This window comes from Ictidomys tridecemlineatus, chromosome 3, assembly GCF_052094955.1.
Source record: "Ictidomys tridecemlineatus isolate mIctTri1 chromosome 3, mIctTri1.hap1, whole genome shotgun sequence".
Taxonomy (NCBI): Eukaryota; Metazoa; Chordata; class Mammalia; order Rodentia; family Sciuridae; genus Ictidomys; species Ictidomys tridecemlineatus.
The window spans coordinates 3,874,490-3,899,659 of NC_135479.1; the positions used below are offsets into that span (position 1 = coordinate 3,874,490).

A 25,170-nucleotide genomic window follows, 5' to 3' on the forward strand; every position below is an offset into this window, starting at 1 on the left:
TCTCCTACCATCAACCTTCCTGGAGTGTGAGAGTGTGGCCTCTTCCTGATTCCTCACTTGCTATTCTCCCTTCATCCATCTCCTCATGGAAACCTTATCATGCAGGACCAAATTATTTCTAATGCCTAATCCAGTGCTGTTCTGATCAACATCATCCTTTCTGACCTCTGTCTCTGGGAGACTCCTGTGCTCAGCAGCTCTCTCCTGCTCCCTTAGCAGACTTCCTTCTTGCCTGTGCTTGAGATTTTGATGCAGACACCTTATTCTTTTAATCATTAATTTTTTAAAATTTGTTCTTTTTAGCTATACTTGACAGTAGAGTGTATTTTGACATATTATACCCACATGGAGTATAACATTCTAACAAGGATCCCATTCTTGTGGCTGAACACCATGTGGAGTTTCACTGGTCATATGTTCATATACAAACATAGGAAAGCTGTGTCTGATTCATTCTACTGTCTTTCCTAATCCTGTCCCCACTCTCTTCCCATCATTTCCCTTTGTCTAATCAAATGAACTTCTATTCTTCTCTCTCTCCTACTTATCATAGTTAGCATGTGCATATCAGAAAGAGCATTCTGCCCATTTTTTTTGGGGGGGGGATTGGCTTATTTCACTTAGCATGATAATCTCCAGTTCCTTCTATTTCCTGGCAAAAGTCATAAAGTCATTCTTTTTTATGGTTAAATAATATTCTATTGTGTAGATATACCACATTTTCTTTATTTGCTCATCTGTTGAAGGACACCTGGGTTGGTTCCACAGCTTAGCTATTGTGAACTGAGCTGCTATAAACATTGAGGTGGCTTCTTGTAGGCACTCTTTATACTGACACACTCATCCTGGTCATTTCACCTATTCCCATGGCTTTATTAGTGATCTTATGACTGTGCTTGGAGCCCCAGATGGTGACCAGAGACCTGCATCTGCATTTCTTACAGGCATCTCAAAATCAAGATGTCCCCAACATTATGCAGCTTTCTCTCCTTGCCCTTCTGAGTCTTTCAATGTCTCCTAGAGATTTGCTACAAAATTCAAAGTAAGCAGTAGAATAAGAGGAGGAGGAAGGCGGGAATAAGGAAGAGAACTACTATGATGCTGCAGAAAGTTCCATGCACCCAGTCTCTCTTTTATAAAAGCAACTGACACTGGTTGGCCAGTCACTACCATCATTAAGGTCTGTCCACTTGTTAATTTACTTGTTAAAAGATTAGAAGAGGGGCTGGGGATGTGGCTCAAGCGGTAACGCGCTCGCCTGGCATGCACGGGGCACTGGGTTCGATCCTCAGCACCACAAAAAAAAAAAAAAAAAAAAAAGATGTTGTGTCCACCAAAAACTAAATATATATATATAAATTCTCTCTCTCTCTCTCTCAAAAAAAAAAAAAAAAAAGATTAGAAGAAAACATCATCTTCTGAGAAGTATCTCTTCAGGTCCTTGGCCCATTTATTGAACCAACCCAGAAAACTGGCAAGGACTCCAAAGCAAAGAATTCATGCTAATAGGAACTTCAGAATTGTCTCACCTCTCCATTACCTGTACCCAAGAACAGAGGGGACCGAGTCAAAGGAACACAGCTGACATGTCAGGACCAGATGTCACTGCTCTGACCACAGCCCAGAGCTCTCCCAGGACACTGCTGCTATCTTTTTGTCAGCAGTTCTAGGGATTGAACCAAGGCCTCACATGTTAGGCAAGAGCCCTATAACTGAGCTACATCCCCAGCCTGCTGCTATTTTAAAAAAAAGATCAAAGGGCAAATTCGGAGCTATTTTCCATCAAATCTATTAGAAGAAAAAAAAAATTCATGCTGTAGTAATGAAGGAGTAAACGATCATCAGCCAGTCACTTTTTTCAAACTAAACCACCAGATTCTAAAATGTTTGTGTGTGGAATGTTTGGCTCAACTGTTACTTGTTCTATTATGCCGAGGCCTCGTTTAAAAAAAATTACTATTTATTCATCTAATGAAGGGCATCTAGGTTGGTTCCACAGTTTAGCTATTGTGAATTGTGCTGCAGTGAACTTTGATGTGGCTGTGTCCTAGTATGCTGTTTTTAAGTCCTTTGGGTATAGACCGGGGAGAGGGATAGCTGGATCAAATGGTGGTTCCATTCTCAATTTTCCAAGAAATCGCCATACTGCTTTCCATATTGACTGCACCAATTTTCAGTTCCACCAGCAGTGTATGAGTGTGCCTTTCCCCCCACATCCTCATCAACACTGACTGCTGTTTATATGCAATAATAGCTGCCATTCTGACTGGAGTGAGTGTAGTTTTGATTTGCATTCTCTAATTGCTAGTGATGATGAACATTTTTTCATGCATTAGTTGATTGATTGTACATCATCTTCTGAGAAGTGTCTCTTCAGGTCCTTGGCCCATTTATTGAACCAATCCAGAAGCCCTCCAGAAGCCCTTCAGCAGATGAATGGATAAAAAAAAATGTGCCATATATCATAATGGAATACTACTCAGCAGTAAAAGAGAATAAAATCATGGCATTTGAAAGTAATGGATGAAGTTAGAGAAGATAATGCTAAGTGAAGTTAGCCAGTCCCAAAAAACCAAATGCCAAATGTTTTCTTTGATCTAAGGAGGCCGATTCAGAGTGGGATAGGGAGCGGGAGCATGGGAGGAATAGACAAACTCTAGATAGGGCAGATGGGTGAGAGGGGAAGGAAGGGAACATGGGGTTATCAATGATGTGGAATGTGATGATCATTATTATCCAAAGTACAGGTATGAAGACATGAATTGGTGGGAATATATTATGTATACAACCAGAGATATGAAAAATTGTGCTCTAATGGGTAATAAGAATTGCAATGTATTCTGCTGTCACATATAAATTTAAATTTTAATTTATTTATCTAATTATTTAATTACTTATTTTTTATTTGTTCTGATTAGTTATCCATAACTGATTAGTTAGCCTCATTTTAAGAGCCCAAGCATTCTAAGCCAGTCTTCCCTTTCCTCCTTGAACAACTGTTTTCTAGGCAGGGCGGGGCTGGCAGGTAAACTAAGAATGCTTCTTACATTTTCAGAGGGTGTGTAAAGGGAATAAAAGCAAAGACTATGTAACAAATATGGCCTAAAAATTCTAAAATGTTCACTATCTGGCTCTTTTCAGAAAAAGTTTGTGAATATTGGTGTAGGGTATAGAAACTTCTTGGAGAAAAACCTCAGTAATGTATCCCGAAGTCTTATGTGTTTTTATTTTTAAAACTATATGGGCACAGTGGTGCACACCTGTAATCCCAGCTACTTGGGAGCCTGAGGTAAGAGACTGCAAGCTTGAGGTCAGCCTTGGCAACTTTGTGATCCTGTTTCCAAATAAAAAATTAAAACATAAAAAGGACTGGGGATATAGCTCAGTGGTAGAGTGTCCCTGGGTCCAATCCTCAAGATCAATAAATAAATTTGAAAAAATAATTGTCAGCTCCATGTCCCCTCTGCACTCGTGAGGATGTTCTTAACAATCGCTAAATGAAAAGAGAAGGAGGCAACCCTCTTCATCAAGAACACACAAGAGCCACTGAGTTTGGCCATGTTAGGTCTTCTCCTAGAAACCCAGGTGCTTTACTCCATCCCAGCACTGAGTCTCATGCACAAGGGAATACCTTTATCTCAGACAGGTCTGCCCACCCCTTCCTACGTCCTTCAAAGACTCCTTTTGCTTCACTGGCCCTGCCACCTTTGTTCTCATCCCTGCCTGGGGTGACTCAGGAGTGGGCATCCATGCTCATGGCTCTCACCCTCCTCTATGTGCCACTGAAGCCCACATACTGCCCCAGAGTTGTCTCCCTCTCTAAGTCCAGTCTCCAGGGCTGCTTAGAAGTGTCTCTCTTCACACCACACCTATTGATACTGAACGAGAATGTCCTGGCGCTAAGCCAGGCCCATGCTGGTTGCTATAGGAAGGTACTGAAGCATGAGCGATGGTTTCTCACCTAAATACACCAACAGTTAATTGGGAAATTAATTAATATGTACTAAAAGACACATAGTTTTCCAAACATGGATGACTGAGTGGAAATTTTAAGACAAGGATGAAGAGGAAAGATGACCATGTGGTGGTCCTTAACCACACATGGCTACTAATAGTGCTGGATGTCCACATTGAGATGCGCTGCAAGTATGAAATACACACTGGATTTTGAAGACTTAAGACAAAAAAAAAAAAAAGAAAAGAAAAATATTGAATATACAAATAAATATGAAATATTAAAATGTATAAAAATATTATCATATTGATTTAACGCTTAAATGGTGTACTGTGGATATACTTAGATAAAAACACATTTATATTAAAAGTAACTTTAGTCCCTCAGTGGCAGGGTGCATGTGTAAGGCTTAAGTGTCTTAGGCTTAATTTCCAGAACTGTAAAAAAATCGCTTCACCTGTTATTTTTTAATGATGCTACTACTAGACTCACCTGGCTCACTTTTTTTTTTGGAGAGATGGGGTCTTGTTATGTTGCTCAGGCTGGTGCTGAACTCTCCTGGGCTCAAATGATCCTCCAGCCTCAGCCTCCCAAATAGCTAGGATTAGAGGTGTGCGCCATAGCACCCAGCCTAAACGGAATTTCTTTTCTGTTTTCTTCTTTGTGGTGCTAGGGATTAAAATCAGGACCTTGCACATGCTAAAAATGCACTCTACCACTCAGCTTCCTTTTAGGCCCTCATATTATAATTTCTGTTAGACATTGTTGCTCCAGAAATGACAGCTGGATTTTTTTTTTTTTCTTTTGGTACTGGGGATTGAACCCATGGAAGTTCTACCACTGAGTTGCATCTCTCTTTGTTTTTTTATTTTGAGACAGTCTCATTAAATTGTCCAGGCTGGCCTTCAACTCAGAATCCCTCCTGTGTCTGAGATTATAGGAGTGCTACCACGCCTGGCAGCAAGGTCTTCTTGAAAGAGATCAATTAAGCTAGTTTCTTAGAAATATGTTACATTTAAATAATTCTGTTTTTCTAAAGGTTGCAATTGAAGCAGAGAATACAGCAACTTGAGTAATCACACTGTGTAAGGTGAGAGGTTTTTTTCCCTTACAGCTCTACATGCCACACCAAGCACTGCATATTGTCTCACAAAAAGAAGAATATCATTTGTTAAATTAACAAAAAGACCAAGGGCCCCTGGAGCACAACAGAAGCCCAGTATGCTGAGTCTCCCTCATACCACCTCATAGTGTCTCCAGCTGCCCGAGTGCCAGGGCTCCAGGCTGGGAGTACAGAGGTCCTCTTGGGCCCTGAGGAAAGGGAACAGACCCCTTACACAGCAAAGCAGTGAGCAGGAACCATGAATCTTGACCTGGTTGAGCTGTACTTTTGGGGTCTCTTCTTCTTCTTTTTTTTTTTAATGTCTATTTTTTAGTTGGAGTTGGACACAGTACCTTTATTTTATTTATTTATTTTTATGTAGTGCTGAGGATAAAACCCAAAGGCCTCATACATGCTAGGTGAGCAGTCTACCACTGAGCCACAACCCCACCCTCTTCTGGGGGTCTCTTCTAGGTGATGAAGTTATATACCTGCTGTGATTTAAGCCAGTACTTTTCAGACTTTTGAAACTAGAAGCCACTTAACACATCTCAAATGAAAAGTGAAGCATCTCAAAATTTGGGTCTATTCTCATAATGCAGATAAATCAAATGAGTGATTCTGGATTAGATACATACTCTTTCTGGATCCAAATTTCTGAATCTATTCCTGCCCAAATAAATAAGATAACCTATAATAAAATTTAAAAACAAGAAGAAATAGGGAATTCAAGCAATCCTAATGTTTCTCTTCTTCACACAATCCTGGATCTAAAGCCATGCTTCAATGTAATTATCTTTCTACACATCAGTGTTTCTATGCAGCAAAACACAGCAAAGCTGTGGGAATCAGTTTAACTTGACTGGGTTTATGGATGGTCAACAATCATTTGTTTTACTTAGTAAAAATCAGGGGGTGGGGTTGTGGCTCAGTGGTAGAATGCTCGCCTAGCATGCACAAGGCACTGGGTTTGATCCTCAGCACCACATAAATGTAAAATAAAGATATTCTGTCCACCTAAAACTTAAAAATGAATAAATATTTAAAACAACAAAAATTAAGATCAAAACCATTTACTAACTAAAGAGTTCGAAAAAGTTTCAGAGAGCTGGAAGTTTTGTTTAGTCTGCTTTGCCTAAGTTTTTACTTTTTTTTTTTTTAAATGAGGGCAACACCTGCTGGTAAAAAAAAAAAAAAAAAAGGCAGGTAGGTATTAACTCTTTAAGAATATTTTGTTTTCAGCTAAAATTTTCAGGTACATTGTCATAATAAGGCCAAATAGTCTATATTATAAACTGCTACTGATTTTCCAAAACCCCAGGTGACAGCATGGACAGGAAGTCCAGACTGTCCCTGCGGGGCTCTGGTGGACTTCATTTAGGAGCTCCTTTTCAAACTTGTACACATCACCTCTAAGAGACCACAGGAGAGGGCCTCACTGATTCCTGCCCCTCTAATAGTTACTTTGCAGCCTCCCCAGCTGCTGGTCACAGTCCAACCTTTCCCCTTACTTCTGAGCTTTATGGTGTCACTTTGATACCAGGAGCAGCATCCGAGGCTCCTGACTTTTCTTCCCATGATCGGGTATCATGCTCCTGTACATTTAGCCCAGCCTTCACTCTGGTTTCCCAACTGCTTGGCCCTACCTCAGGGAAGGCATGACTGTCTACTTATTCCATCATAAGCCCCAATGCAGTGAAGAATTCTCTTTAATCTAATGTGGACTGCCCAAATCCCTCTACTGTAATTGTCTAAAACATTATAGGATATCCTATACTCTTTGAAATTCAGATACCCCAGCTCCCTCCCTCTCTCAATCTAGGCCCTTGTCTTCTGTCTGGTTTACTGAGGTAGGTACTCATTTACTCCTTCATTCAACAAACAGCAAAACTGTATCCAGCTGCTGGGGATCGGCCTGTGAGTGCACCCTGGCAGGCTAGTTGGCTGTGCGTGCAGCTGTAAAGACCAGGCTGATGCTGCAGCAGGCACTGTGCCTGGAAGCAACAGGCAGCAGGGCTCCCGGCTCTTTTCCCAGGTCTTATCTCCTCAGCTCTGAGCTCCTGTTGGGGGAGTTGTTTCTGGAGACACTGCTCAGTCCTCCTCAACCCTTTCCATGATTCCATAGGCACTTCATCCCCTGTCCTCAGTCTGTTTCTGTTTTAAGTAGTTAAGTAGTAAGCAGGACACTTGAGTCTTTTCAACAACACTATGGCCTCTGGTGTGGGCAAGACATGCAAATGCTTCTTTCTGATGGAAGTAACTCAAAGGCAACTCGAGTTACAATCTCCTGGGCCACCCTTAGTTGCCTCAAGTACACTGACAGGGTAAAGTGGTGTTTTAAAAGTTGCTTTTAATAGGTAAATGCTAACCTACAGGGATGTTTTAATCCACACATTTTAGCACATCTTATTTCTAGGATCTAGATGTACTTTACATGACTGAATACATTTAACATGGTTTCCTAATTCATCCTCCAACTCCACCAGAAAGACATTTAATCAACAATATGATAAATACATTTTTTGGTTTTCATCTACAGTTCCTGGCTCATAACTCTCATAGATAGCCCTTGTTACGTCCTTAGTGACTAGAACAATGAGCATACTTTTTAAAAAGTATATTTATATTTTTAGTTGTGGTTGAACACAATAAATTAATTTATTTATATGTGGTGCTGAGGATCCAACCCAGAGCCTGGCATGTGCTAGGCGAGTTACCACTGAGCCACAAGCCTAGCTCCCCGCACACCCGCTGGCAAATCTTCTGTTAAAGTGCTTGGCCTGTTGTCCTTGGTTCCCAAAGCAGCTTAGGAACAGTTGTAGAGTGCTGAGGGTAGAAGACAATCTCCTGCTGTAGTGGCCGGGCTGCCTCTGGCCTCAGGGAGCACAACCTCTCCCTCTCTGCCTCCTTCTGTTCTCCTTCTGCCTGCTCCTTGTTCTCCTCCAGGTAGGCCACAGAAACCAGAATTCCTCTTTCCCAAGGTGGCTCACAGAAGCTAAAGAGACTTTCATCTTCTCCGCCTTTCTATCTTAGAGCTGGTCACACAGAATTCTTTGTCCTGCCTTGTCGGATAGTAGCAGATCCCAAGACTCCCCGTTTTGGAGGGGGTCCTTCTTTAGGCTCAGGAGGAAGGAATGTGAGGGGGCAAGAAGAGTCTGCACATACAGGCCTCGCTGGGTTTCCCTGCCGACCTGTTAGCCCTGGTGTCCTGTCACCTTTCCACACAATCATCAGTGCCCCAATCATGTCTGAGCCTCTACAAAACCCCAGAAGGACAGGGTTTGGGGAGCTTCTGCAGGAAGCTGAACAAGAATATATCACCTGCAGGAGGGTGGGGCGCTCAGGATCCTTCCAGACTTTATCCTGTTCACCTCAATTGGCTGCTTATTTGAACCATTTAAAATACCCAACATAATAAACCAGTAAACTTGCTTGAGTTCTGAGAGCAGCTCCAGCAAATCAATCAAGATTAAAGAGGGATTATAGGAGCTCCAAATTGTAACTGGTCACTGGGAAGTTCAGAAGGTCCCGACTTGTGCCCGAGTCTGAAGTGGGGCAGAGCTCTCAATCTTTGGGGTCTTACACTGTCCCAGAACTGAAGTGAACTGGAGGACTTGCAGCTGGTGACCACTGCAGAATTGCTTGCTTGCTTGCTGCTGTGGGAAGAAACCTCCAAAACCTTTTGGGATCATAGAAACCATTTGTGTTGAGCATATAGTAGGAGAAACTGAGTTTGTATTCATCTTTTTACACAGACAGCATCTCAGAATTTCAGAAACAAGTTTTTGTATGATACAGCAAAGAAACTTCTCTCATGCATAGGTTCTACACAATGACAAAAAAATAAAAATACTAAAATATCATGCATTAGAATTGCAAGTTTGAGGCCAGCCTCAGTATCTTAATGAAGCCCTAAGCTACCTGCAAGACCCTGTCTCAAAATATAAAAATAGGCTGGGAATGTACTCAGTGGTTGACTGTCCCTGGGTTCAGTCCCTCATACCAAAACAAAACAGAATATATATTCAAAGATTCAGAGTTTTTTTTTTTAATTTTTAATTTTTTTTTAAAGATAGAGGAGAGAGAGAGAGAGAGAGAGAGAGAGAGAGAGAGAGAGAGAGAGAGAAAATTTTAATATTTTATTTTTTTTTATTTTTTGGCGGACACGACATCTTTGTTTGTATGTGGTGCTGAGGATCGAACCCAGGCCACACGCATGCCAGGCGAGTGCGCTACCGCTTGAGCGACACCCCCAGCCTAAGATTCAGAGTTTTAAAAAACATTTTACATTTAAATTTGCTCAAATATATATAATTAATGTTTGCAAGTGTGACTATATGACAGAACTATTCTCATATGCTAAAATAATCAGATTCCAAGAAATGTTTTCATGAATACAATTTCTCCTGAAACCTATACAGCAACTCACATTGTGGGGAGCAGTAGGAGACAGCTCTGAGTAAAGAGGGTCCATCTGTTGTGTTTATCAGCAATACCATTGGGATTCAAAGCGCTGGCCTTCTGTTTGTTCAGTTGACAGCTTCTGGCTCGTCTATCACCATGGTAACATTTGGAGCCCAATTCAAAATGAGCATAAACCCATTAACTACAAACTACATTAACTAAGTGTCTATTTTGCCAATGAGAAATGCTATTTAGAGGTATTTTCTATTCTAATGAATTATGGTGATCTCTAAGAGGTATTAAAATTAAATTAATGCTATGCTTAATATTTCAGATCAGATAACATCAATGTTAAAAGAAAGTAAAATTATTTTAGTAATGACTACTAACAGTATGACTCATTTAATTAAAAGGTTACTTTGGCTCTTGAATTCTTCTACTCTAAGAAAATGTAATATTTATGGTATAGGCAAGTATTTCTGAATTCTTTTTAAATAACAGCAGGCTGATTTAGAAGACCTAACTAGAAAATGTTAGTAACAGCATCTGTTAAAGTCACCTACCAATACAGCATTAAAACATACTGCTCCCAAAGCAACTTAGGGAGACCCTATCTCAAAAGAAAATATAAAAGGGGTTGGGGACGTGGCTTAGTGCTTAAGTGTTCCTAGGTTCAATCCCCAATATCAAAAACAATCAAAAAATGTACTGGCTTTTCTACAATCTTTCTTGTATCTAATTTCAATTTAAACACTACCCATACAAGAGAGGCAACACACTGAACCAGACACTGGGGTGAAGAAAGTCCATCAACATGTTGTTCTCAGCAGACAGCAAATCCTACAGCTCAAAAAACACAATGTTAAATGGAATCATGGGTGTTCTAGGACATGAATATTTTCTTCTCTGGAACTTGGTGTGTTTTCTTTAATATATTAAATTGATACATTGTGAAGTAGTAATCCTGGCATATTCCCCCCCAAAGAGTGCAGAGTCCTGCAGTCTGCCAGAAGGGGGCACCCACGTCAAAGCACTGCAACACCAGTGGGAAGACTGGTGAGGGAGAAGGAAAACTGACCCTGTTGCAAGTGGGTTGAAAAGCCTTCCTATTCTCTAACACCTCTGCTGTGTGGCAGCACATGGGGTGTCACCTGCCCTGCCAGCCTTTTGTTTGTCTAGCCCCTGGAAAATGCTACACTCCTCCAGCCTTCGAGGCCTGCAAAAGCTTGTTCCTCTGTAGGTGGAGGTCCTAATCTACCTCTTTCCTTTCCCGGGTTTACCAGTGTTTAGATATCTTAGTCAGCATTACCAATAGATGCCATCTGTAATTCTCAGGTCCTCTGATCTTATGCTCTCATTCTACCAAGTTCCCTTCCTGCACAGTGGCCATGGCAGCTGGCAATGATACAGGTAGCGCTGTGACTTATATCTATTCCCTATAAAACTCTAAGACCCACAGGATGGAAAGCATATATATTTTTAAATAATTTTCTCCCCATAGCAACCAGCACATTATCAAGCAAACAGCAGGTGTTCAATAAATATCTGCTGCATAACAGTAAAGAAAGAACCAAAAACTAATCTATATTAGCCTTCCCCTTTCACCTGCAGCCTGCACTATGCATTGTTCTAATTGTACCCACACCCACTGCCTTCTGCCCCTCCCCACTAAATCATTTAGTTCAGTTTTAAGCCTGCATGTCCAGTGGGTTTTCTAAAATATACATCTCATAATGTCCTTCTCCCACTTGGAACACTTCAATGGCTTTCTTTGGTTTAGAAAATCACATCTGAATTCCCTAGTTTCAACTCCTTTTCTGAGTCGGATAGGCTGTTGAAAGCTCAATTCTAATGGCCCGATGGCTGGGCTTGGGATGACCTGGAAAAGGTGTGTCTCTTTTTCCTTGCTTTCTTAGCAAACTCAGGGCACAACTGGATAAGTGGCCAGCTCTAGCATGCATTTATCTCACTCTTGTCAGTATTTTCCTTTCCCATTCTCTCATTTATTTTTACTTATTTAAAAATATTTTTTAGTTGTTGATGTTTATTATATATATGTTGATGTTATTATAGTTGTTTATTTTATTTATTTATGTGTGGTGCTGAGAATCCAACCCAGTGCTTCACACATGCTAGGCAAGCGCTCTACCTCTGAGCCACAACTATGTTTTATACAGATATAAACATTTAATGAAAAGATGACCATTTAAATTTTTTCAGATAGAAGGTGTGGGATAAATAAATTGCAGTACCCAGAAATTGTACTGCATTCACTTGCACACACACACACAAACAATTTTTTTTTTCTACTAAAATATCTCTTTAAAAACAGGAAACTTATCTTTGCTGACTAGTAGGTATTTATTAACTGTTTAATGAATGAACTAACCAGCCAACCAGCCAACTCTAGATAACACATTGCAATTTTTGGTATGCTAAAACCTAGATGAACCATCATATTTAAAAGTGCATGTTTCTTGATATTATCACATGACAAGTGCCTGCCCACTCAGAAAGAGAGGGAAGGACTATGCCAAGCCATGTCGTGTGGCATCTCTCTGCCCAACTCCAGAGGCCAGTTGAGTGTCACAAACTGATTTGGAAGAAGAAAATAAATAACTCAATAAAAATAGGTAAACTTTACTAAAGAAGTTAAGCAGATGGCAAATAAGCATATAAAAATTACGTTCAATACCATTAGTCATTAAGAAAATTGGGGTCTGGGGTTGTGGCTCAGTGGCAGAGTGCTTGCCTAGCATGTGTGAGGCACTGGGTTCAATCCTCAGCAGCACATACAAATAAATAGTTATTGTGTCCATGTACAACTAAAAATATTTTAAAAAGAAAATGCAAATTAAAGTCTTAGTAAGATACCCCACAAATCTATTAGAATGAGTGAAATTATACTCTGTGTTGTGAAGTACAACTGTAAAATAAATAGTATTATTACTGGAAAACAGTTTTGCAGTTTTTTGGTAAATTAAACATACACCTGTCATAACAGGTGCTACACTGACTGTGGCAATGGTTCCACAGGTGTATCTATGCCAACGTGTGTTAATCTGTATTACTTAACCATGTGTATGATAGCCAATAATGACTCAATAAATCAGTTTTTAAAAAGAAGAAACCAGGGTTGAGGTTGTGGCTCAGCGGTAGAGCGCTCACGTAGCATGTGTGAGGCTCTGGGCTCGATCCTCAGCACCACATATAAATAAAATAAACACATTGTATCTAACTAAAAAAAAAAAATTACACACACACATCCATATATAAATAAAGAAGCACCAGCCAACCTGGGTTAACAAGGGCCTATTACTCAGAATGCAGGTTGTCAGTTTTTTTCTGTTTAGAATTAGGAACTATAAATTGCCTTTATGTTTAAAGTTTTAGTTTAGAGCTATACTGTATTTTCATGTCATCTGAGACTCAGTGAAGCAATCACAGGAAGACGCTGTGAGGGGACTTAGAATGAGGAACCAGAGCATGCTTGCCTGATGCCTGTTGTCACCAGTGTCACTGCCTTTCTTTTAAAATTTAATCAGGAACTTAGGCATTCATGTACCTGTACCTGCCTAGAGTTTGGTGTTTGGCAATACATTTTTATCCTTTTAAATTACCCATCTATTTTAAAACAACTCATCTTAACACTTTTGTTCCCATGAGATAAAATTAATACATTTATTATCTTCCCCTCAAGACTTAAGAGAAAATTGATTCCTTTAAAAACAGAAAGACAAATCTAATATTTAGAAACCTAAGATAGCATCCCTTAAATATCCCTCATATAATAAATCTTGACGGGATTTCTTTCAGCCCATTAATTAATTTATTTTTGGAGGTATCGGGGATTGAACTCAGGGACACTCAACCACTGAAGCCACACCCTCAGCCCTATTTTGTATTTTATTTAGAGAGAGGGTCTCACTGAGTTGCTCAGCACCTTGCTATTGAGGGTGCCTTTGCCGTGATCCTCTTGTCTCAATCTCCCAAGCCGCTGGGATTACAGGCATCCGTCAACCGCACCTGGCTCTTTTAGCTTATTTAGAAGAATCCTAAGATCTGAAGTTCCTTCTAGAGTGACTAGGTCTACTAGTAACAGGTATATAACACCTGTGTCTCCCATCTTGCTATATGGTGGTAAAAGAAAACCTGCACAATGAGGGTTCTAATTCTTCTGTTACCTACCTGTCAAACTTTGCACAAATAATTTACCCTCTTTGGATCTCAATTCCTTATCTAAAACAGGAACTGGGTAATCTCCAAGGATCCTTCAAGCTCTAAGATTTTATTAATTTTGTAGACAGGCAAATAAAATGCCACATAAGTACTGACCATGTGGAAGACTTTTAGCACATTCAGATATTTGGTTTAGTTATGTGAATATGAGTGTGAAAACTTGTAAATTCCAGGATTCTGGCCAATTTTACCACTCTATATAACACAGGAAAACATGGATCTGACACTTTATAAACATTAATTTCTGATTACTGTATTGAGACCCTTAAAAGACAGAGCGAACAGTGATCACTCCTGATCACTCCCCCCAGGAAAGCAGAAGTGCACCTGCGTAGTCAAGAGCAGAATGTAAATGCTCCTCTCTGTTAATCTAAATCCTGCTATGAAACCGGGATGCTTTACACCTCAATTCTTACTATTCTTCATTTATGTACATAAGAAGTTCTGTATTTTTAGAATGAATCTTAATAATAGTACAGCAACCTGCATGTAATTTGTGACTCCAAAAACTTTATTGCTCAATGTGAGGCTATTGAAAGAATATGATTTTAAGTGATTTACACTAACAAAAGCACAGAAAGTTTCTCTTTTTCTTTTTTAGTACTAGGCATGGAAGCCAGGGGCATTTTACCACTAAGCTACATCCCCAGCCCTTTTTATTTTCAGACCTTCACTAAGTCACTGAGGATAGCCCTGAACCTGTGATCCTCTTGCCTCAGCTTCCTGAGCCACTAGGACTACAGATGTGCATCATGGCACCTGGTGAAAGCACAGAAAGGTTTTTTGAAAATTAACAATTACAAACTAAACATGGCCAAAATTCAATACCTCATTCCAAAATTTAAATTATACTCCTTCAAGCAAGATTAGAATACTAATTAAATGTATGTCCACAGCAGTGCTGTAACATACAAGTTAATGGCCTTTCACAGCAGGATTTTATCTGATCTTACTCCGATTATGAGAGCACGTAGGAACTGACTAATGCAAACCCAGTGATTGTGTTCAGCTGTTGCTCTTTGGGCATCAATGCGAAATTGACAAGAGATTATTTTCTTTGTGAGCAGCTCACAGGAAGGTTCTCAGATGGCTCAGGGCAGTACTTGAGGGGCTGTGCCTGAGGAGTATGGACTGGAGGGAAGTAGCAGAGTCCACACAAACATATATTTATGTTTGTGAATTCATAAGGAAAAATGCATTCAAGGATGGTTGACAAAATGTTAACTGGTAAATATCTCAGGATAGAGGGATTTCAAGTAAACTTTAATTTCTTTTTAGATAGTGCTCAAATTATTTTTAACAAAAATTCACTACTTATATTCTTGATCACAGGAGGAAAAATAAGGAAAGGTTAATTACAACAGCACCACAAGACTAGAGGCAGGAAAAGGAGGAGGGAAGGGATTCCAGAAAAATAAAACATTCTCAGATTTCTCAGGAGTGTAGGACATTCACCTCAGTGATGATCTGCAGGATCAGAGGAGAATCAGAGGAGAGGAACACAATGTCTGAATGAAAGTCCCCAGAGCTGACCGTGAGTGTGTCCCCTGGCTGCAGGGTAGCATGCAGGGTGTGAACACTGGTGGCATGGTATTTCACACATTGACTCTGCTGCTCTGAATCTAAAAGAAAATGGCCTCCACAAAGAAGGCACAGGTCAGGATGTGAAAAGACAGCCAAGGAGAATTTTCTGTTTAGTTGTGAATCTGCAAAGCAGATTTTCTGGAAACCTTGTTTACAAATGTATGGGGTGGGGTGGGATATGCTATATATTAGATTATGTTTTTCAGAAAAAATATGTTTTTAGTATTAGTCTTCAAAGTGAAGCTTCCTAGTTCAAGTTAAATGGTTATAGTGAGATGTGAAAAGAAATTTAAAATGCCAATGAAGATTGATCTACCAAGATAGTTAAAATTCGGTAGGAGAAGACACATGTGTGTATCTATGTGTGTACATAATACACTCTAAAAAGTTCTCTGAAAATGTTTAAAATAAATCAAAATTTAAGGGCTGGAGTTGTAGCTCAATGGTAGAGCATTTGCCTAGTATGTGTGAGGCACTGGGTTCAATCCTCAGCACACATAAAAAATAAATAAAATATAAAAAGGCATTGTGCCTATCTACAACTAAAAATATATTTTGAAAAAAATCAAAACTTAAAAGAGATCAAATGGGCGGGGCCTGGGTTCGATTCTCAGCACCACATAAAAAATAAAGGCATTGTGTTGTGTCCATCTACACTTAAAAAATAAATATTAAAAAAAAAAGAGATCAAGTTTCAGTTATGGAGAAAATTAAGTCAAATGCAATGAATGCCAAGTAACAAAGTCACCGGTTTCCTAATGCTACTAGATGAAAGGTTTTCTTTGAGACATTCACACAGGCTAGGCAAGCACTCTAACATTTGAGCTATAGCCCTAGCCCTGAACGATGTATAATACTGCAGAACAAGAAAAATCAGTAATTGATTTGATCAAGTTTGATGTAATTATCAAGACCAAAACAATTTAACCTTATCCAAAAAAACTGATTTGGCATATTACACATTCTCCTTTATAGGTACAGCTTCTCTCTCAAGTATTCAACTCCTGAACTCATTCAATATTAAACTCTTCCTACATTCAAATGACTTGGGCCCTGGACTTCAGAGTGCTGCCTGGGATACAGCAAGGTCTCCCTGCTCCTGGTGATTCTTTCAGGCAGGCTACCTTGGCCCTGGAGTCAAAGTGTACCTAATAGGTAACTCAAGCTCTGCCAATTGCTGACTGTGTCCTTGGTCAGCTCTTGGCCTCTGAGCATCCTCCTTGCCATAGGCAATGCGGGGTGAGTGTCTGTTGTGTGTTTTTCCTGCAGGCTGTATGGCAGAAGATTCTGGGGACATCAGCCACCATTTACTTGCTCTGCAGTCACTGGGACACACAGCAAACTTCCAGTCATTTGTCCTTTGGAGAGAATACACTAACAATGCAAAATACTAAATGTAAGGGCCCACTACAGCATCTAGCATGAAAGGAGTTTATGAGTGAGGGTGCTGGGAGGAAAGAAGGAGCAGGCAAATGGAGCCCTTGCCCTATGGACTATAGGCTACAACAGGGGACACAGACAGGAATGCTGGCTTGAAGCAGATCAACCTCATGTTTGAGCAGAGATGCTACTATAACAACCTCGCAGGATTGTGAGGTTGTGGCTCAGTGTACATGAGTGCTTGCCTAGCACATGTGAGGCATTGGGTTCGATCTTCAGCACCACATAAAAATACACAAATAAGGGCTGGGGATGTGGCTCAAGCGGTAGTGCGCTTGCCTGGCACGCGCACGGCGCTGGGTTCGATCCTCAGCACCACATACAAATAAAGATGTGTCTGCCGAAAACTAAACAATAAATATTTAAAAATTCTCTCTCTCTCTCTCTCTTAAAAAAAAAAACACAAATAAAATAAAGGCATTGTGTTCATCTACAACAACAAGAAAACAAACAAGAAAACAACCTCACTGGTTCAGTTGAGCCAAATCTGTGTTATCTGACATTAGAGTCCAGTCAGAAAGTCAGAACCTTCAACTTGCAGCAGCCAATTTTGATTTGGCCTGGTAATAATGGAGAATCAAAGTAAATTTGAACCTAATACTGCTAATACTCTTTAGTGAATTACCTAGTAGTACTGTTAAAATTCTTTACAGCCAAAAAGCATTTTTTTTAATTTAGCAGGATGTAAATAATAATTACTATGAACCATTCTAAAGCTAGTTAGTAGTTACTGATAATCTATACCAAAGGAACAGTATTTTAGAGAAAATAAAAACCCCAGTAGAATGTGGAGTCAGCAATGAAAATACTCATCAGCACAGCAATAGAAAATATTAACTCTGTGTAAAGTGGCAGGCCAATGGTAATTCATGATTATTATACATAAATAAGCAATCTGTTACTATCTGAGGAGAAACAATTCCAATGACAGTGAAAATAGAATACAGCTAGGATTTAAGCAGAATGTAAAAATTTCTCAATGTTAAAAAAGCAAATGAATGATTCAGAAAAATAATTCCGTATTTTAAGTGACAATTATTAAAATGAAACCATTGTTTCTTATTTCAGATCATAAGTTCAAATACAACTAAGTACCAACTCTTTTGAGCCCTTCTGAAATTCACAGTGCTTCTAAGAGTAGAAGAAAGAAAAATGTCTTTTTTACTTTGCTGCCTTTTAATATTCATTTTATGTTAAATTCATCTTTTAATAGATTCTACTTTAAAGCACAGAGGCTGAGTGCACCAAGGTCAGAAGCCCTGGGCTCCTTCAGTCCTATCTTTACAACTGTCAATCAAGAACAAGCCACTTAACTCACCAGGAGCATCATCTGTAAATGAATTCCTGTCCTGCTCAATTATAAAGTTCAATGAGATAACATACATAACCTTTTCTTTGAAAACAATAAAACGCCAAACTGAAGTAGAGTGGATTGGTAATGACAGCAGCTTGAGTGAGCATGCTCATAAGAATATCTCAGTGCATGTGTCTGTACATACAACTGTGTACATGTGATGGTCCAACAGAAAATAAGAACTTAAGAATGACAACAATTAGAGACATCCTTTACTGAGCACCAACTATACATGAGGCATTGAGCTGTTTTCTTGCATGATTCCATTTTGTCATTACAACAGCTTTATGAGGCAATTCATTACCTTTTGCATTTTAAATATGAGATACCCAAGATTTAAAGAAGGAAAGTCACTTGCCCCAAATGAAATAGAGCTGGTGTATATGACCCAAGTGTATGCCCTTAACCACAGAAAATCACCTAAACACATCAAGCATGAAATGAAGAGGCTGAAAGTGTGGCTTGCTTGTGTTCATTCTAAATTTCCAACACAACCCCAGGGATGCTGGAGCTTCACTGAAAACTGTGTGTGTTTCCAACATCCCTTAAGACAACAGCAAGCAAGCAAGCTCAGGACTTAAGAGGACACAAAAGAAACCTCTTCTGTATCAGTAAGAAAGACAAAATACAAAAAGGCTACACTTACAAAGAATAGCTGGCAATGAGGAACTGGAAACTTTTTTAAAAATTCAGATATCTTTGGTTGTTCTTATTCCAATTCAGTCAACTCAATCAATTTGATCCTTATTTGGTGCAAATAAACCAAAATAAATTTAAAAAGCATTGTGTAGAAAGCTAATGTAACATTCTTAAGGCATTTTTAGATTAATCAAATGCCAATGAGATGCAGATGTAAAACCAGTGATAAATGAAGAATTTCACAATGAATAATAAAAAGTAGAATCACAGACAGGCTTATATCCTTTGTTTTTAGACATCAATTAAAAATTTTAAAAAAATCACCCTCATCATAAAAAGTTTAGTACTACCATAAAAAGCCCCTCCCCCTCAATATAAACAAACTTACCTTTGGTTTTTTGATCAGCAGCCTGGAAAAAAAAAAAAAAAAAAAAAAACCAGAAACTCTTTAGGAACAATAGTGTGTAGAATGTGTGCATATATAAAGTTTATAAACAGAATTTTAGTATTGGAAATTTTAAAAGCAAGTTTTTGCCCAGTTAATTTATTATAATTCATTACTGGGAAAAAATATGTATTTGTCTACATTGATTACATCCCAATATTAACCTAAAGGCAAAAAACCCAGAAACAAACCCCCAAAAAACTATATGGAAGCTCCTTGAACTCTATATTTTAAAACAGTCTAAAAGGCATATGGTTTTAAACTATAAGATACATGGGTAAGAATGAAGACAAATGGTATACTTTGAAATGCCATGAAATTCAAGTACAACTTTAATGTTTACAGCAGAATTTTTGATTTTTAATATTTATTAAATATTTACTAATATTTAGGATTTATAAAAGAACATATTCCAAAACTGCAAAAAGTATTTCTAGCTTTTCTAATAAGATTAAGTTTCATGGCCCTTTCCTCGTTGCCTAGAGATGGCTGTTCTGGACAGTTCTCTTTATCACAAACAACTAAAATCAAACTTCTTGAAACACAGCTCTGATTTTTTTTAAAGAGACTTGTGCAGCTGTCACTCTGTGTGTATTTCACTAGCACGACATCTACTACTTGCTGGTTACAGATTTAGCAGATTGACTTAAAGCAGTACTAGGATGAAAGTTGGCACTAGAATGGCTATGACAATGCGAATGAGACACAATGATCACAGAGACAATGAAGTTAGTAACTCCGGTCAAACCTTTTTCTGAGCACCTTCCTTCTTTTTCTTTTCTTCCTGCTTTTTCTTTTTCTTTTCTTCCATCAAACGCTCCTCTTCTTGTGTTTCTTGTTCTTTTTCCCTGTCAAAAATAAAAAGAAGTGGTATTAGTATAATGGCTATTTTAAAATTAAAAAGTGGAAAAAGCATTAACTGCAGAAAGTCTTAAGCCAGGCACATATGGGTAAAAGGAGGCCACTCACAGAGACCATCAGAAATGGACATTTATTCTGTATTGCTAGGTGTACTTTTCTACTACTACAACAAGCTGTCTTATCTTTTTAGTGGCTTAGTTGTCTCTTTCATTCATTCCACATTTACTGGGCACCAAACTACCACCAAACATTGTATTGGGAATGTGGGTACAACATGGAGTCTCTTCCCTGTAGCCCCACACCAATGTTTCTCAAAGTGTTGCCTCTGGGATTACCATCATCATAATCAGTGGATTCCTAGGTTCCACCCTGGCTCAACATACCAAAATCTCAGGAAGTGATTCTCAGCATACTATAATTACGTGCTTGTTTGATAAACCAACTGTTTTCTTAAACAGGTCTCATATGGCATGGTAAATTATTGTAAAGATGCATGGGTATGCAGCATAGAGGAACACACCTAGGAGCTAGGCTGCAAAGCAGAAAGGAATTGGCTGGCGTAAGATGGTGTCAGTGGCCAACAGATTGCCGTCAGCTCCAAATTCACCCTTCAACACCTGGCTGCGATAGCTAACAGAGCTGCTTGAAGCATTGCCCTTTCAGTGAGCACAAGTGGAGTTTTCTTACTAGAGGGTACTTGAGGGACACTGACCAGCATGTGGATATGAGGTCACTGGTGATGGTTCCAGACCTGGGCCCTGGCACAGGCAGCCCCTCAATAACCCTACAACTCTGGCATAATCTACAGTCACCTTCCCATGACCTATTCAATACAGACACAGTGCTCCAAGCCTCTTGCTGCTAACCCACCCCAGATTTCTCTCTGGTGGTCTTCCCAATAGTATGGTCCCTACTGACTATAACACACTGTACCTCAGGCCTGCTGCACCAATACCCTACATCTCTGCCACATGCCTAGGCATCAGCTTGTCCCAGAGCAAGTAAACAAGTTAACACACCTCAAAAGAAAATGATCTCACTCTATGGCTACACACCTATCTTAAAACCACCACAAGTGGGAGCACACCATCCCCATTATTTTGTTTTCACTTACTAATCCACTCCAAAATGTGTGGGGAGGCTCGGCTCTCTCCCATCTTTACATGGTATGCACAGCTTCTGATTTCTTAAGGTACCAATTTGAGAGGGTAACAGCTTAGTTCCTGTAATATGGCCATGGATTTGGCTCCTCCATCATCCTCGTCACTACATTCAATTAAATCAATAAACGGTATTTGCTTTATAAGAATATATAAATGTTGGCTGCGGAGCTATGTAGTACACTGTGACCACTTTTTAGTTTGTGGAGCTGGTTTAGAGTTCCTAATTGTCTCCCCCCCTTATAAGATGTTTTTGATTTTATACTCTTTCCCCTGCTGAGTTTAAAACATGGCCCTCTAAAATCCCAATTCTAGAGCCTTCTACTTTGCTGTCTGTGTTGGGGGCACCCCTTGTGAGAGAGAATAGCCTGTTGTTGAACCCCTGTAAAATTTTAAAAATCATATTAAAATATACACTACACCCAATATTCCCTTTTAAGCATTTTTAAGTTCACAGTTCAGTAGTGCTCTGTTTACACAGTCAGACAGAAGTCCACCTTGCAACGCTGAAACTATCCCTACCCAAACACCTCCACTTCCCCATCTCTCAGCTTTGGGCAACCTCCCTTCTACTTTCTCTGCGAATCTGACTATACTACATACCTCATTTGGTTTTGATCTACATTTCCCGTGACTTCTCACAGCTGCTGGCCATGTGTGTGGTTTTCTGGAATCTCTTGATCTTGTCACAATTTTACCTATTCTTTTGCCTTGAACTTGCCAGGTTCTGGAACTTCAGGATGATATACCTGAACATTTTTTTCTGCCCTTATTTCTGCTTAGCATTAGGCAGATGCTTTCAACAAAGACACACTTCCTTCAGCTATTTTCTTGAGAACATCTTCTTTGGGTTTCCTAATAACGTACTGAACCTTTTGGATCAACAATAATTAACCTTTTATGTTATACTTTTTTGCTACTATAACTATTTCCTGGGCTCTTGGCTCAACTGCATCTTCCAAACCATCTACTGAGTTTGTTTCATATCATTTAAATTTTTTAGTAACTTTTTCTCTCTTGAATGTTCCTTTTCCACAGCACCTTCCACACTCTTTTGTTTTCTGGATGAAAACCACCTCTATTCCAGCTGTGAACATGAATCAGGGTTTTTCTGAAGGGCTTCTGCATTTCCTACAACTGTCTGTGTTCTTCCTTTGGAGATTTCTTCCTCTGGGCTCTGACAGGAGAGCATTTCCTTAGTTGTCTAGTAATCCCTGCTTGACCATTCAGGCCTGAATGTGAAGCAACAAAAAAACAATCCAGGGATTTGTGTGCATGAGTGGACTTGTTTCATGGTAGGCTTTGCTTTAGAGAACAGGCAAGGTGCTGGCTATTTTGCCAGAGCAGTCTCAAGTGCCAAAATATGACATTTTCCCTGGTAACCAGGGCACTTTATCTACAGTATTAGTGACCATCCAGATTACTTCACTGCTGGAATTTTTGATCCCACTTTCCAACATTTGGATGTGACTTTTATTCTATTCGCATTTCCTTCTAAATTGTTTTCATCAATTACTTTCCTAGAGAGCCTAAACCTCAAGACCAGCCCTTATGGCCACTAGTTCCATCTCACAGGAATGAGTGGAGGGAGGGAATGATTCATTTAACAAGTGTTTTCTGGGCAATGGCTTTACAAGTGCTCTGGAGTTACAACCATGAAAAAGGCAATGTATAAATACACCCAAGGACACTCACATAAATGGTGCAAGTGCAGCAAATGATCAAGGCCACTGCAGAGACGTGTGTCTGTGGGCAGCGCATGGCAAGATGAGCAACTGGGCTTCCTCTCACAGGATCTTCCTGGAGAGGGAGGAGACATTACATCCTAGCTCTAACTGAAAGCATGAGCTTCCTCTGTCCTCGGGCTATGAGTGCTTTGTTGGCAGGATTCTGTTCTGTCTCTGTGGCCCCAAGAAAAACCTGTTACCATTCAGGGCATTTGTTACTAGTGTCTGGGAAGATCTCAGCTGAAGTCCACACAGGACAAAATCTCAACGCAAACTTTCTTTTCAAGACACCAACTTTATTTTCTGATATGATCATGTAATACTTAGAATTACATTTACATATACATGATTTAATGTAAATTTATAAATGTAATTTTTTTCTTTATTTTTTTTGGGGGTACTGGGGATCAAACTCAGGGGCACTTGACCACTGAGCACAATATCCAATCTCCTATTCGATATTTATTTAGAGACAGGGTCTCATTGAGTTGCTTAGCATCTATCTCACTTTTGCTGAGGGTAGCTTTAAAACTCACGATCCTCCTGTCTCAGTCTCCTGAGCCATTAGGATTACAGGTATGTGCCTCTGTGCCTGGCATTTTTTTTTTTTTCCCTCAGGAAAATCTTTGCTTTTCTGTTTGATTTTCTTGGTATCCCTTTACCCAATTCTCATGTCTCTCCACATCCACATCAACTGTCCACTGTTACATCACAGATAACCTGTGTTAACCAATCAGTTCAGATACACCTGTTTCTGTCCAAGCTCATGTAATGATATGAGAATATATATACATTTTTACAAGGGGTATTATTTCATTATTGTTTGCAAAACTGGGATAATGCTATATAAGCTTTTTGGCATCTTGCTTTTCTCATTCAATATATTTGGGTGAAGGAATCTCCCTTCCACCCTGCAACTGACAGATCCAATCTATTATTTCTAATGGCTCCATAATATGCCATGGTATGAATATTATCATAAAATACTCAATCATTCCTCTATTTATATGCATCCACTCCACTTCCAGTTTATTGCCCCTACAAAGAACTTCCCCTCCCCTCCCCAGATTCGGGGAAAGAAAATAGCATAGCTTAGACTGGCAGCATGGCTTATTTTCAGTAGTAGTGGGAACTAGGCAAGGAGGAAATCTGATGCACACCTAAACCTCAGGGCCTGGAGCAAGTCTGAAGGGCCAAGGCGATACAAAGTACCTACCCTTTATACAACAAGGTATCCTGTGGTGAGCCCCTCTGGCTGGTTTTTTTACTAAAGAAAAATTTTATTTTGATAATCATCCAAGTTTACACACACACACACACACACACACACACACACACACAATATCTTTCATTCTCAATTCTGCAATCTCAGGATTAGAAGGCACAGGTAGAGAACAAAGCAGCTCTGGAAAGGGTGGGGGACAAAAGCTTCTCCACAGGGCCCTACCAGCATGCACTCAGTGCTCCTCATGAAACTCACATTTTCCCAAGGAAACAATGATTTGAAAGATGAAATTATGTAGGCAGACTGGGGATCCAGTCCCTATCCTCTATAAAACTACTAAGAATGGAGAATATTCCAATTTACAGTCTTTCTGTTGACTGCTGTGGATATTTGTTAAAGAATAAGATTCAGTAAAAGAGCAAGGGGACCTGTTTTTGCCCTGAGGTTTAGTTAACCAAAACTGAAAATGTTTCTTATCTTTAGTTTCATCTATAAGATACACCACGTCTTACACCTGAAGTTACACTGGTTACACTCCAAACATCTCATCAAAATATTCCCTAGTTCATTCTGTGTGAAGCTGTGTGTGTGTGTGTGTGTGTGTGTGTGTGTATGTGCGTGCACACATGTGTGACTTTTATTTTAAAAGTCTGGCTAATTCAATAACAAGTCCTTGTGGTGTTTAAGTTAAGAAGGGCTGGTAAAATGTTAGCAGACAAAATTAAAGAGAGAAGAGGAAGGAAGTGGTACCCTGATCAGTTGTCACAGCAATATGTAAGGTTCTTTATTTTATTCAACATGTCTGAATGCCTTCTTTGTATGGGAAATATTTGCTACACCCTGTAGGTAGCACAAGAGGACAAGGTAATCTTAGATCTCTGGGACATATAATCTAGTAGGAAAGAGACAGTAAAGATTGAGTTATATTTAATATTCCACATACTATGAAAAGAAACAGTAATGAGAAACAGAGTGGGATTTAGAGTGACAAGAAGGGGTTCTGCTGTACTGTTCCATTATGAGCATATGGGGGTG

General features: G+C 39.5%; 1 protein-coding gene across 9 annotated transcripts in view; it reads right to left on the bottom strand.

The window, feature by feature from the left end:
• The window catches only part of Tnrc6c (trinucleotide repeat containing adaptor 6C), a 123,764-nt gene that overhangs the window by 65,183 nt on the left and 33,411 nt on the right, over positions 1-25,170 (bottom strand). For 5 of the 9 annotated variants that reach the window (XM_078041550.1, XM_078041548.1, XM_078041544.1 and 2 more), the window contains exons 3-4: positions 22,879-22,983; positions 19,911-20,010 (exon numbers count right to left, since the gene is read on the bottom strand). In XM_078041550.1, coding sequence (XP_077897676.1) covers positions 19,911-20,010; positions 22,879-22,983 — 205 coding nt within the window. Of the gene's footprint in view, positions 1-19,105; positions 19,128-19,910; positions 20,011-22,878; positions 22,984-25,170 lie in introns of those variants that run through there. The other 4 variants (XM_078041551.1, XM_078041552.1, XM_078041549.1 and 1 more) reach the window with 3 other exon arrangements.